Source organism: Gadus macrocephalus, chromosome 15 (assembly GCF_031168955.1).
Source record: "Gadus macrocephalus chromosome 15, ASM3116895v1".
Taxonomy (NCBI): Eukaryota; Metazoa; Chordata; class Actinopteri; order Gadiformes; family Gadidae; genus Gadus; species Gadus macrocephalus.
Genome location: NC_082396.1, coordinates 1,983,651 through 1,997,159, shown reverse-complemented (window position 1 = coordinate 1,997,159; position 13,509 = coordinate 1,983,651). Strand labels below are relative to the sequence as shown.

Genomic DNA, 13,509 nt, shown 5'->3' with positions numbered 1-13,509 from the left:
GCCCCAACCAATTACCTTTTTATTAAATGTGCTTAATGAATACATTTGTTTTGATTTGATTAGCATTTTACAGACCCATACAATGATAGGGCGTTTAGTGCGGTCCTTCGCCGTTGCTTCTTTACCCATAAAAATCTACAGTCAGTATTAAATTACGCTGATTTACCTTTGAGCATTTCCTATAGGCTACTGTGTAAAACGCTGTTAAGAATTAATGTTACTATCAAGAAAAGAAAGACCCACCGGTGGGGGGGGACATCTTATGTTTGATTTATGTTTTTGTTATAATGCAAACGTGTATGTTGTGCAACAGCGCCCCCTGGGGTCGCACTTTTCGGTGGGTCGCAGAATTTGGTGTAACACCGGGCCCGTAATCCCTTAACTGTTATAATGTCAAAGAAAATGAAGCCCAAATGGTACTCTACCGCCGAAGAGTGGTGAAGCTATTACATTAGATCTTGATTCAAATTGTTCAGAGAGCCGGCTGCTCCATGTTTATGTATATAGACAAAGATATTTTGTCGACAACAAAGATGCAGATTTGTTTATTCAGTATTCTTTTTTTGATATTGTAAGCAGTGAAGCCACAGCGAACTCAATAAGTATTCACACACACACACACACACACACACACACACACACACACACACACACACACACACACACACACACACACACACACACACACACACACACACACACACACACACACACACACACACACACACACACACCTTCTATAGGAGTGAATTCTAGCAAAAAACGTGTTTTCTTTAGCTAACAATGGGACACTCCTTTGTCTTGTCTGCTTTCAGCACAAACTTGGAAGAGCAGGCATTTGTATTCACAACCAGCTCGCAGTCCTCTGGCACTTCGGTAGAACTCAAGTCAGGGATCCTGGAAGAAAAAATAATGATTCAAAGAAATATATTGAAATGTTTCAAGTTTAAAGGCATCAAAAAAGACATGGGCTCCACAAGAGTGAAGCAAATCGAGTGTCTTATACAACGAGAGGGAAGTGCCACGATACATAGATTCGTCTGGAAGATCTTTAAACAAGGGCTGTTTATGTCGATCATAGATCTTAAATGTAATGTCACTTACATGCTGCAACAGCTCATGCCATTCTGCGTACAGGAGCACTCGAGGCAGTCCTTGACCCATTCCGAGCCAAATGCATGCATCCCGCCATCCTTACCCACACACGCTGCACACAAAAAATATATATTTATTCAATGAGATTCCCTTTTCGGCAAGTCGGCCGCGTTTGCAATTGGTACACGGGTTGGACTCACCAGTTGGAGGATTCTTTAGATCTTTTAGCACCAGCTCCACGAAAAAGCAGTCACAGTGAGAAAGCGCAACTAATCCCAGTAGGCAAACCAGAACACGGAGGGTATTCTGAGGAAAGGAAGATACAAAACAATACCTGAAAGGGGAAATGTCGCATCTATGCCCTTGTTTTTCCCTATGAATATTTGTCTTTAGAAAATCCTCGAAATTAGTTTTTTGATCCCTATTTATGAGCATCACAAATAATGAAGCTTTTCAAAATGTTCGAGTAAAAATAAGTTATTAAATATAAATGTAAAACTACCAATTTTATAAATATCAAAAAAGGGTGCAACACATATCAATACGATTTTACCTCATTCGGTTTCCATTACAATGTTACTGACAACAAAGCAATATTAAAACAATTTGAAAACAAACCACATTCAACTCTCAGGATATCTCTAAAGCATGCAAGTTCTTACCATCCTGAGAAGCGTCGCGGTCGTAGGCTACAGGAAGCTTTAGTATTCCACCGCTCCCTGCTGCTGCCTTTATATTCATGTGGGAGCTGTTGCCTATCTCTGATCATTAACAGAATACTAATCTAAAAGTGTGTAGCAGTGTTTGTTTTAAGGCGTGGGGAAATAGGGGACCAGACAGTTTGGGTCATGCAGACAGTAGGCTGTAGGCTATACAGGCACACCTTGTTGGAATAAAACAGAACAGTGATAACATTGTCGCACATTTGATTACGTTAAAATACAATAAATGCAACACGCGAGGCATTGTATAGGTAGGCCTATTGGTTGTTTTTTTAATCATCGAAATTGAACGAGTACCCAAAATACAATATTGGTCAAGGCCGCTGGGCAAGTGATCTCTGTGACTGAAATACAAAAAGTGTTGAGCCAAGCGGCGAAAATCATTAGTAATTCCATTGCGAATAAATAAACTTGTAAACCACCACTCCAGTGATAACGTATACAAAAAAGGAATAATTACATTGTAAACAGGTTTGTTAAACAAAGGTGCTAAATCAACGACATGTTCAACATCAATTGTGGCAAGAAAATGTTTTGATGCGCCCTAAAAACACAATTGAATCCACCGATTCCCAAATCCCTTCAGACATTATAAACCCGTTATACTCTTCTCTATACATAACTGCATAGTTTCTTCTTGATATGTGAAAGAACAATAAGTCTGATAAAAAAAATATTATTTATAATACAAAATTATAAATAACACAGAAGCGAATAACCCAGTATTGCAAATAGCTAAATTTCAAAAACGCAATACATTTCCTGTTATTTCTTTGGCTAAAGAAAATGTGCACTTTGGTTTAAAAAAAATAAAACGAGAAAGCCTTTGAACAATAGCTCCAAAGTAAACATGCAGTCACATAAAAGGTTTGTGGAGAAGTTTTTCCATACCGTTATGCAGAATAAGCGTAAAAAGAGCTCTCCGTTTCCTTCATAATCCCGCCTTGATCAAATTAACCGTATCCTGAATGACACAAACTGCTGTCTAAGCATTAAAGCCATGTTATTTGCCGTGCTGGCTCTCCATTTATTTGTAAAGAATCAAATAAGGAACCAAATAATAAAAGGGCATGGGTTAAAGGCATATTAGTTTAAACATTCTGCACAAAGCCCTAAAAGTACAGGTCAGAAGTAGCACCTCCCTCGTGCCCACACACACACACACACACACACACACACACACACACACACACACACACACACACACACACACACACACACACACACACACACACACACACACACACACACACACACACACACACACACACACACACTAACCAATCAGGCTCTTCATGAAGGCGGGCCTGTCGAAGGGCCAGTTGTACTGGTTGGGCACGGGTCCGTTCACGTTGCACTCGAAGAAGGAGAACATGGGGAACCAAATACGGGCGCGTCGGCTCTGCTGGTAGGCGCGCGTGTTGGCCAGAGTGTGGTAGTAGAGGAAGAGGCGCGTGGTGATGTAGAAGGCGATGAAGACGTCGATGGAGTAGTGCTCGTGCGCTGCCAGGATGAAGAAGATGCCAAAGAGGTTCAGCACCCATGAGATGGTGTGGATCAGGTTCCAGCTCCTTGGGGTGTCTGGTGGAAGTACGATGGGATGACATGAATGGGCGGCATTATTCAACTCTGGACAAAGACCGGTTTAAACGACCAGAATTCAATCAAAATGTACTTACAAAATTCATAATAATCAATAAATTCCTTTAAATGTCCAGTTTCTTATGAAGTCTTATAAAGATCCACCTGCTTTTAATACGGGGTTACTCCATATAGGGCATGATGGTATGCTCCATTGAAAGGGAGACGCTTCTGAATGATTTTTACTACCTCAAATGGAAAATTTTGTAAGAGGATTGACTATTTTCAAATTGGTTTTAGGGTAAGAAGAAAAATTCCTCAACCCATTTCCAACTCCCCTACGCACTCTGGCCTGTATAAGCCCACAACACAGGAAACCTAGCATTATCAGCAAATTAATAAAAATGAACACCTGGGACTCCCAATCTACCTCTCTTCCTTGGTCTGGATAATCTTTTGCAGCTGATTCTTGTTTTTCTCCTGAAAGAAAGATGCCATCTCTTTCTTGTTTATGGAACTTTCTGTCTGGTAAAGCTTTGAATAATATTCTCTGAAAGCTTTATTGATTTGTTTGTTCGTAGATGACCTCACCAGTGCTTTTACATATATGTGAAATTGAATGCAGATTTTGTAATTGTTTTAACCTTAGGGCTAGCATTTTGCCTGCTTTCTCATCACTTTCAAAGTATTTACGACGAAGTCTTAACAGTGCAAATGCAGTCTCCTCGTGAATGATTGATTGTAATTCTGCCATACAGATCATAATTTCATTTTTAAATCTTATATTCTTAAGATCCCGCATATGTTGCGATTCTAAAGTCTTAGTCTCTAACATTAAACTGTTTTTCTTCATCACTATTATTTTCTTCTTGGCTGTGGCGTAGCTAATAATCCATCCTCTACAGGTAACCTGAAATGCTTCCCATACTATTTGTAATGAGGGCACTGAAGTTAGATTGATCTTAATAAACTCCTTTGTTTTCTCTTTTAACATGAACACAAACTTCTTGAGTAAAGAGTTGTTAAATCTCCACTGTTTATTTTTCATGGTTAAACCCAGATTAATTAATCTGCAAGTCAAACACCGTAGGATAGTGCAGTGGTTAAGGTGTTGTTTGACTTGCTGAGGTAACCCGGGGCTATTCATCCGTCAAACACCGCAACAACTACACTATCCTGTTTCCTATTGTTGCTAGACCCTGCATCACTCAGGCATGTTGCAGTGGAAGAAGCTGTTCTAGAGGGAAGTGGTCCACAGCTGTCCTACGTCCTCCCCCATGTGTTCACCGGCTCCCGGATGGGTCAAAAGCAGAGAAAGAATCGCCCCACAAAAAGGGACAATAAAGGATAACTTCACCTAGCGCTGGGCACTTACACTCTGTCACAAAAAAGTTAAGCATGGTGAGGACCACCGTGTGGCCGCTGAACATGTAGTCTCCACACGTGTGGACGCCGGTCAGAGTCATGCCGAAGCCACTCCAGATGGCCAGTGCTCTCTGTATCTTGCTCCAGGTATCGCCGTACATCTGGAGAAACAATACGTCCAACCAGCAAGCGGGCGGTGAATGCATCATGTTACATGACAACAACGCAAACTCAAAACACAAACACATATAGATCCATATTTATGCAACGCCGGTATTATTTTTGAAATGGTGTTGGTTGATTCAAATCAAAACATAACACAATGATGGAACTATTATTTGCACTGTCATTTTGACAGAGGTGGCAATTTATGGTGGGTTAACCTCCTCCTAATAATTTGCATTATAAGGCGCATGAATAGAATTTGTGTTATTCAACTATTTCCGTACCTTACTAGCACATTTTAGATGCTGGCCAGGAACGGAGAGGGAGGTGACAAACATGGTGAAGCAGCGCAGCAGGAACACTGTCCCGATCAGGGAACAGAGCCGCCGAAACAGAATGGACCTGAGGCAGACAGATGAGAGAAACCACAGCACGCTGAAGTAGGACCATGTTTGAGGCGTACAAAAAAAGCTGGAACTACCTTTTTTTTACAAAACCAAAATAACCAGACTTCACCTACTTAACTTAAGTGGGGCATAACTCAAGTACGACATACGTTCATACTTTGAACTGCTACGATGCGTTACCTGTGTTTGTGAAGAATCAGGATCAACAAGATGATGTAACACAGAATCAGGCCACAGGCTTCGGCCATTGCAAACGCCCAAGGAATCCTGGGAACACTATCAGAGGAGAGGGAGAAAACGCATGCAGGAAGATTAGATATAGACGCCAAAAACAGATTGTTAATGAAACTAATCTGATTGCACAATCTAGCATGCTTTTCTTAAATGCGTTACTGGCACTGGCACTGGCACTGGCGCGCACACACACACACACACACACACACACACACACACACACACACACACACACACACACACACACACACACACACACACACACACACACACACACACACACACACACACACACACACACACACACACACACCTGTCTAAGAATATGTCCGGCAGCGGGGGGTAGGTCCTCATGTCGGGGACGCGCTCGTGGACGATGACCATGACGAAGGCGGTGAAGCCGAACACAAACAGGACGTAGATGAAGCTGAGCGCCGTCTTCCACAGCTCCGGGTCCAGCCGGCCCGCCATGTGCTGCCTGCTCCTCCCGTTGGCGTGGGCGTAGCACAGCAGCCCCACCGTCCCGCGGTCTCTGAGGCAGAACTCCCCGCCGCAGCCGCCGCCGCCGCCGCTACACCCCCGGTCCGCCCGCAGACACCGCCCCCCCGCCCCGTCGGCCCAGCTCCTCTCCCGCGCCCCCGCCCAGCACACCGCCGGCCCCCCGCCCCCGTTGGAGAGCCCGTCGGCCGCGTCCAGGCCGAGCTCCTCCCGCCGCGACTGGTTCTGCCTCTGGAGGCGGCGGACGGCCAGCGACAGGCGCTTGATGTCCCCCAGCACGGTGAGGCCCAGCGGGGGTCCCCGGAGGTCCGCCTCCGTCAGGGCCAGCAGGCCGCTGCCGTCCAGGCGGTGCTGGGTGCAGAGCAGCTGCACGTACTCCCCGAAGCCCTCCGTCCGCAGCCAGCCGGCCACCTGCTTGCAGGTCCAGCTGCCCGCGCCGCCCTCGGGGGGAGCCATGCCGCTGCACAGACACAGGGGGGGGAGAGCCGTACGGTCAGGGAGGTATGAATGTCACACGGTTCTAATCTGGGGAGGACACTCCGAGGCCAGCTGGCCAGAGGCAATCTTCTCACATGATTGGGTAGTGACTAAGATGGCTCTGGTGGACCTCTCCGTTCTCTGTGACCTAGCTTCCAGCCGGCTTCGAGCATTAAGCAGGCTCAAAACATTTAGTAGGCCGATACATTTAGCTTGCTACTAGCATTGTGCTGGCGTGTAACGTTTAATGGGCTACTAACATTTCGTGGGCTACTAACATTTCGTGGGCTACGAACATTTCGTGGGCTACGAACATTTCGTGGGCTACTAACATTTCGTGGGCTACTAACATTTCGTAGGCCGACAACATTTAGTAGGCTACTAGCATTTAGCAAGCTCAAAACATTTAGTGGGCTACAATAATCGAGTGAGCTACTGTCAGGGAGCCGAGTCTTCTGCTCTGGTCGTGGCTAGGACAGTGACCGCACTGTAGTGTCCGAGTAGTAGGTACTGGCACTGACTGACACACATGTCTATACAGGCAGGCCTACGATGTGTTTGTGTGTGCTTCCCCAAACATAACAGACTTTCAACAGACTCGCAAAGCATAATTAACTATACTGACACAAGAAGAAAAGCATCACAAAAACATGCATTCAACTAATCAGGCCGATCTCCAAGTATATTTGCAATGGGATTAAAAATAAGGAATGCCTCAAATCATTGTTATTGAAATTTGTTCATACCAGACCTTTAAATAGGAGGTTCCAAATATTAGTGGTAGTTGTGGTATTTTGTTCCATAACCAAAAGTGAACTTTCTGCTCTCTGAACCTTTTGATAAGTAGCTAGCTACCTGTATGCCAGCACACCATCTAACTCCAAAGGTCTGGCATTCTCAGCACTGATGCTAATCTCATTGAGGACATATTCTGTTAAAGGTGTAGTGCTCAGGATAAAGTTGCGTCCAGTGGAACAGCCTTTGTAGAAATGGAAAATAATATTTATAAATATGTATGACGCCAGCACAATACGATTTTGGTGATTAAAATGAGTCTTTTATATCTACATAGGGAGCGGGTCCTCTTCTAGAGAGACCGCCATGTTGAAGCGCCATGCTTCACATCCACACATACACCAAGAAGTTGTATACAAGTGTCCTAGAAGTTGTTTGGGGCAGGCCTTACAGCCTAGGGAAGAAACTCATTAAAAATGTATGCTGGTTTCTTACAAAACCGAAATCACAGAGCATGTGTACGTACAGTCCTCTTCAGCTCAATGAGTAATAAATATTTTATTGATGTGGTGAAAAAACAGGAACCTCATCACTTGACACTATGTTACACACCGTTGACAATGATATCATTTTGGAAGTACCTACAGGCACCTTACACAATACCGGCCAGTACAAGCCCCCACAGGCGATGGAAAGGAATGGGTGAGGGGGGGGGGGGGGGGGAAGCTCAATCTGGAAGCTCACTGCTACTGGCCAACCTACATGTTACATACTGGAACTGTTACTGTGGTGTGAAAGAACAGTTTGACAGGATGTAAGGACGACTACTGTAACCAGCCGTTTCTCCGTCACCATCATATTACTCATCAAGAATCTGTTTAAAATAGACAGATTTCAACAAGCTAGTGTCTGCGTTAGTCTCATGCATGTTAACTGTATGGACACAAGATCCAAGCAATTTCTACTTTATGGTAGGAGCGAGTATGTATGGCACAAGGGGATCATATTCGAAACCCAAGTTGTGGCGATGATATTACGTTTGTCATTTCGATCAGATATAAGGAAAATGCACATCCACAGTGTGAAATCTAGACGAGAAATGTCTTCAGTCATCACATTTTGAACAAAATGAGTGATTAGAAGCTTAGGATCAGATGGAAAACATCCATATCATCGTATTACATGGTCAATTATGGTCAATCGCTGGAGAGAGACAATAGCTGTCTGTCTGTGAAAACACAGACAGACAGCAACATGTCCTAGTAATGGACTAAACCAGAGATCAACGGTTACTGTATTAACTTCACAAAGTTACTGTATGTAACTTACCTATGTAGGCTTGCAAAGACACTCCAGCTGGCTCTAAGCCCCCACAATAAAACAAAAACAAGATTGGAAATAGACCAACTTGTGTGTGTGTGTGTGTGTGTGTGTGTGTGTGTGTGTGTGTGTGTGTGTGTGTGTGTGTGTGTGTGTGTGTGTGTGTGTGTGTGTGTGTGTGTGTGTGTGTGTGTGTGTGTGTGTGTGTGTGTGTGTGTGTGTGTGTGTGTGTGTGTGTGTTCTCTCACTGGCTGACAATGATTCACACAAGACTGTGACCACATTGGGAAAGAACCAATTTTGTGTTTGCAACAGAGACAACTCATGAGGGAGAATCTATAGGGTGGGGTTTGGTGTGGGAGATAGTTCCACAAAAAATCCGGGTTATAAGAGTTCATTCCCAAAGGAAGAAATCAGGCCTAACACGCCGGAGCGTTTAGTCGCAAACGGGGCAACCTATAGGATGTAGCCTAGCAATCCTTTGCGGTATTGACCCGTCCCATAGACGGTACTCACTACGGAAACCTCACGAAATTTACGTTTTGGTTTGACATTCAAAGTGATACACCATAAACAGCAAGGCTCATGACCAAAGGTCAGCTACATCCAGCTTGTCGCTAACAAAACGGGACAGTTTTGTCGGCCGTATGTTCATCCTTGGCAGAAATTATGGTCCAACCAATACATGTCTTGTCCTGTCTGACAACTACATAGCTCAATGACGTCATTGACAGGGTTACTTTGCGCACGTGGGCTAAAGGGTTTAATATAACCTGAGTAATTCAATCCATAATCAATTGTCTCTGTCGTTATTAGACACAGATTCCTCGATTGGACATACGATGAAAGGTTTGTAATGCAGAGTTGGCTTAAAGTACCACTTTAAAAGAAAGTCTCGAAACCTAGAGGTGATCTATTAATGAAAACAAATGAAGAGGTAGCCTACTCCATTAGGCCTGGTTGTATACAATACAATCACCACAATATACAGCTACAATTCAGCATTAAGGCGAAATGTTTGATACTCTTACTTACAGCTTTCTTCTGTAAACTCAGTCTCTCTTGCTACGTCCCTGCTGGTTTGTCTCCATTGCGATAAACCCGCTGCAGTGTCATGACCATATGCCCTCGCAGCCACGATTCGGGGTTGACTCATACATTTACACGTTAGATCCCAGAAATTACACATAAGCTATGAGTCGAACCATGGTTGAACCACGGGGGCTGAACCACATAGTGGCAGGGTGACAGCAGGAAGGGACCGAGACAGCAAACGTACTGAGTAAAGAGAGTCTCGCAGGGAACCTCTGTCCCCAGAAGCAGGGATACGCTGACATCTGCTGGTCGACATTAAAACCTGAGCAGTGCGCACTAGAACCAATGAACCATCATTAACCCAAGCTCCAGTCCCTGTTGTCCATGTATCATAAAACACGTCAACAATATTTGAAGTTGATTATTCTGGTCGGTAATATAAGCAGAATTGCATTTATTGTTGATAACGGCAGGAATGGCCTTTGCCATTCTTATAGTGCATATTGCAGAATATACTTCCTGTGTGAGAAACTGCTCCACCTGTCTTTCACAGTCAGTGTTAATCAAATTAAAGAGTTTTTTTTAGCACCATTCCGAGTGGCAGTGAAGAAAACCTCTTGCTTTATTCACTGATGCATAATACAGCTTGGAGTTGGAATACTCCTCTAAAACCTGCTAAACTGATGTCATGTCGGATGTGAAAGGCGAGAGGCAAGGGTCCCAGTGCGTCGAGGCAGATGAACTAGAGCGGCCGTCTCTTCAGGAGTTGGAGGACATTTTACATTCGGCCCCGCGCTCGTGTCGTCATGGCGACGAGGTGTGGCCCAACCTGTATCTGGGTGACATGTAGGTGTTGTGTTTTATTGTGTTCCCTTTTCTGTGTGGCACATGCAAAACTTATTTTTACAATATTTTTAATGTTTGTAACACCAGTTACTCCACCACCTGGTAGAGCGGGTCAGCTGGTAACTGCAAGGTTGCTAGTTGGATCCCCGGCTCCTCCTAGCTGAGTGTCGAGTTGTCCTGTTCTTGCGCCTTGCCTACAAAAATGCAGTCCATTTACCACCAGGTACATGTCCCATGACAAGTTTGGACTGTGGCAGCTGGGCGTCACGCACGTCTTGAACGCAGCTCATGGCAAAATGTGCTGCAAAGGGAGTGCGGATTTCTACGGCACCACGGTGAAGTACCATGGCGTGCCAGCCAGTGACCTGCCCACCTTTGACCTTTGACCTTTGTTCCACACCTCTGCGCTGTTTATTCACGAGGGTCTGACATCGGGAGGTACCGTAAAACCGTTTCTCCCCATCCCTGAGAAAAGCATTTACCGTAGTAGATGACCAAGAATGTATTCACACCTGCCGTCAGAGAGCGGGTGTGTACGTGTTTGTGTAATCGTGTCTGAGTGCACGTGCCTTTTGTACGTGCATTCATATCTATGTGTGTGTCTATGCAGGTGTAGGTGTGTCTGTAATTATACGTATGTGTTTGTCTGTGTCTGTGTGAATGCTTGTTTTTGCCTTTACCCAGGCAAGGTGTTTGTGAACTGTGCCGTGGGAGTGAGTCGTTCAGCTGCTGTCGTTTTGGCCTACCTCATGATCCCTCGTCACCTCAGCCTTGTGTCTTCCATTCGCCTTGTTCAGCAGAAGCGCTGGGTTTTCCCCAACCGGGGCTTCCTGCAACAGCTTATTGCCCTTGATCGGAACCTACAGCGGGAGAGAGAATGATAACCCATCCCACACATTGTGATTCACTTTGAGCCTCTCCTACTCTCAGGCAGTATGTCTTATTTAATGTACCGTCATTTGATATAATCTGATATGACGCCACTCAGGAACAGTGCATAATAATCTTGGGTATAATAATAATAATCATTTGCCATGGAGAATGGAAAGGATAAAGAATGAATTATTCATTCAATCACTAGCCTTGGGTTGTGTTTCTCAAACAGAACAGAGGGTTGTTTCGAGGCACAAACAGAACCAATCACTTTTCTCTGCGTGTCTGAATCGCGGTAATGCACCGAACATAAATAGTGTGAGTATAAAGGATCCAGTGAAAGAACACACACACACACACACACACACACACACACACACACACACACACACACACACACACACACAGACTGAACTGAGAACTAAATTTGGAACCATCCGGTCAAACAGCCACCTGCTCGTGTCTGTCACTGTCGTACACACTCGGGCACACAAACACACACACACACACACACACACACACACACACACACACCAGGCACAACAGTTCCCACAGTGTTCCAGGGAGAGTGTACAGCGAGAGTGTACAGGGAGAGTGTGAAGGGAGAGAGTGAACAGGGAGAGTGCACAGGGAGAGTGTACAGGGAGAGTGTGAAGGGAGGGTGAAGCCTTAGCGGGGATAGCGTTAGTGGGAGCAGTGCTGGTTCTCGGGGCAGAATGTCTGGGAGCCGACCACAGCAGGACCTGGCGCTCATTAAGGAGCTGGAGAAAGCCTTGGATTCCTGCGCGCTGGAGCTGTCGCCCGTAGACGAGGTCTGGCCCAACTTGTACATAGGCAATGTGTGAGTGGCCCGCCTGTTGTTTTGTACCGGGGGGGAGGGGGGGGGGGGGGGGGGGTTGGCTGGAGATGACTGTGGATGTTATCGTGGAGTTCGGCTGAGGGAAGCACAATACAACTCTTCTTTTGTGTTGGGTGTATAGCTTTGTGAGCCAAGAGCGGAGCAAGGAAAGTCTATTTGTAGGGCTGCTTTACATTGACACGTGAGAAAAAAAAAAGGAACTAAAAAAACATTTGAATAAAAGTCAAAAAAGAATGATATCATCTTTGATATCATCTTCTGATCATTATCTAATGATGAGACACAGGATAAGAAAAGAACAGTCATTGTATCCTTTAAAGAGATAAAGGATAACAAAAAAGGAGACATTGAAAACAAACAACGAAGCTGTGTCTCCATCGGTAGCCTGCATTAAATCAGTCATCCAGTCATCCAGCCCCGAATGCTCAGCTCACATCATTCACCAGCCAGCATATAAAATGAAGGAGCAAACGGCTGACTGTGTGTCCCACCTCTCTCAGAGCCATCGCTCAGAACCGAGGCGGGTTGCGTAAGCTGGGCATCACGCATGTCCTGAACGCAGCCCACTCCAAGCAGGGCAGCTTAGGGGACCAGGAGTACTATGGCAGCGGCGTTGTGTACTGGGGCATCCCGGCAGAGGACTCCGACCATTTTGACCTCAGTCAGCACTTCAGACCCGCCGCAGACTTCATACACAAGGCCCTGAAGAGCAAAGATGGTACGTGGGTCTCTGTTTGTGTGCGCGTGTGTGTGTGTGTGTGTGTGTGTGTGTGTGTGTGTGTGTGTGTGTGTGTGTGCGTGCGTGCGTGCGTGCGTGCGTGCGTGCGTGCGTGCGTGCGTGCGTGCGTGTGTGGTGGGGTGAATCAATCACGTTTCTTTTATTAATAAAATACCTTCGAAATAACAAACCAGGTTTTCAACTCAGTGCTGTACACAGACATTGTTGTGTTGTCATTGTCAAGTTCTTCAGCACAGTAATTATGTCAAAGGCATATATAACAACAAACAAATTAGATTGAGATAAAAAGCACGACACAGTGGAATACAACTAAAACAGATTAGATAGGTAAAAGGATAATGCGCACAAATAAAAAACAACACAATGGGTAAAAGGGATTGTAACGCACCTGATAAAAGTCTCAAACTCGAATTAGTTCTACTCTCTAAATCCAACCTTTCCGTTTCTTCACCTGTCTTCCCCTCTGCTCTCTAATTCAACCTTTCCGTTTCTTCGCCTGTCTTCCCCTCTGCTCTCTCCACGCTCCCTAGGGAAGGTCTTGGTGCATTGCATCATGGG

General features: G+C 45.1%; 2 protein-coding genes and 1 long non-coding RNA gene across 5 annotated transcripts in view; 2 read left to right on the top strand and 1 right to left on the bottom strand.

Annotated features, from left to right (window-relative positions):
• Nucleotides 1-2,075: 2,075 nt before the first annotated feature.
• Nucleotides 2,076-9,874, bottom strand: LOC132472759 (sphingomyelin synthase-related protein 1-like). 3 transcript variants are annotated; one of them, XM_060072510.1, is made up of 7 exons: nt 9,631-9,874; nt 8,609-8,639; nt 5,883-6,527; nt 5,516-5,611; nt 5,213-5,330; nt 4,774-4,924; nt 2,076-3,398 (listed from the first exon to the last, which is right to left on the bottom strand). In XM_060072510.1, exons 3-7 carry the CDS (start codon nt 6,521-6,523, stop codon nt 3,094-3,096), a joined length of 1,311 nt encoding a protein of 436 aa, XP_059928493.1. In that variant the 5' UTR covers nt 6,524-6,527; nt 8,609-8,639; nt 9,631-9,874; the 3' UTR covers nt 2,076-3,093. The 3 variants fall into 3 exon arrangements, with proteins under 3 accessions (XP_059928493.1, XP_059928494.1, XP_059928495.1); XM_060072511.1 differs by lacking the exon at nt 8,609-8,639 and having other exon boundaries at nt 9,635-9,874; XM_060072512.1 differs by lacking the exons at nt 8,609-8,639; nt 9,631-9,874 and adding an exon at nt 7,296-8,559.
• A 612-nt stretch (nt 9,875-10,486) lies between these two features.
• Nucleotides 10,487-11,554, top strand: LOC132472762 (uncharacterized). Its single transcript, XR_009529174.1, has 2 exons — nt 10,487-10,918; nt 11,165-11,554. It is a non-coding gene; the product is annotated as an uncharacterized LOC132472762 (long non-coding RNA).
• A 335-nt stretch (nt 11,555-11,889) lies between these two features.
• LOC132473607 (dual specificity phosphatase 29-like) overlaps nt 11,890-13,509 on the top strand; it is a 5,007-nt gene continuing 3,387 nt past the window's right edge. The window contains exons 1-3 of the mRNA XM_060073812.1: nt 11,890-12,194; nt 12,713-12,930; nt 13,482-13,507. Coding sequence (XP_059929795.1) covers nt 12,070-12,194; nt 12,713-12,930; nt 13,482-13,507 — 369 coding nt within the window. The 5' untranslated portion in view covers nt 11,890-12,069. The remainder of the gene's footprint in view (nt 12,195-12,712; nt 12,931-13,481; nt 13,508-13,509) is intronic.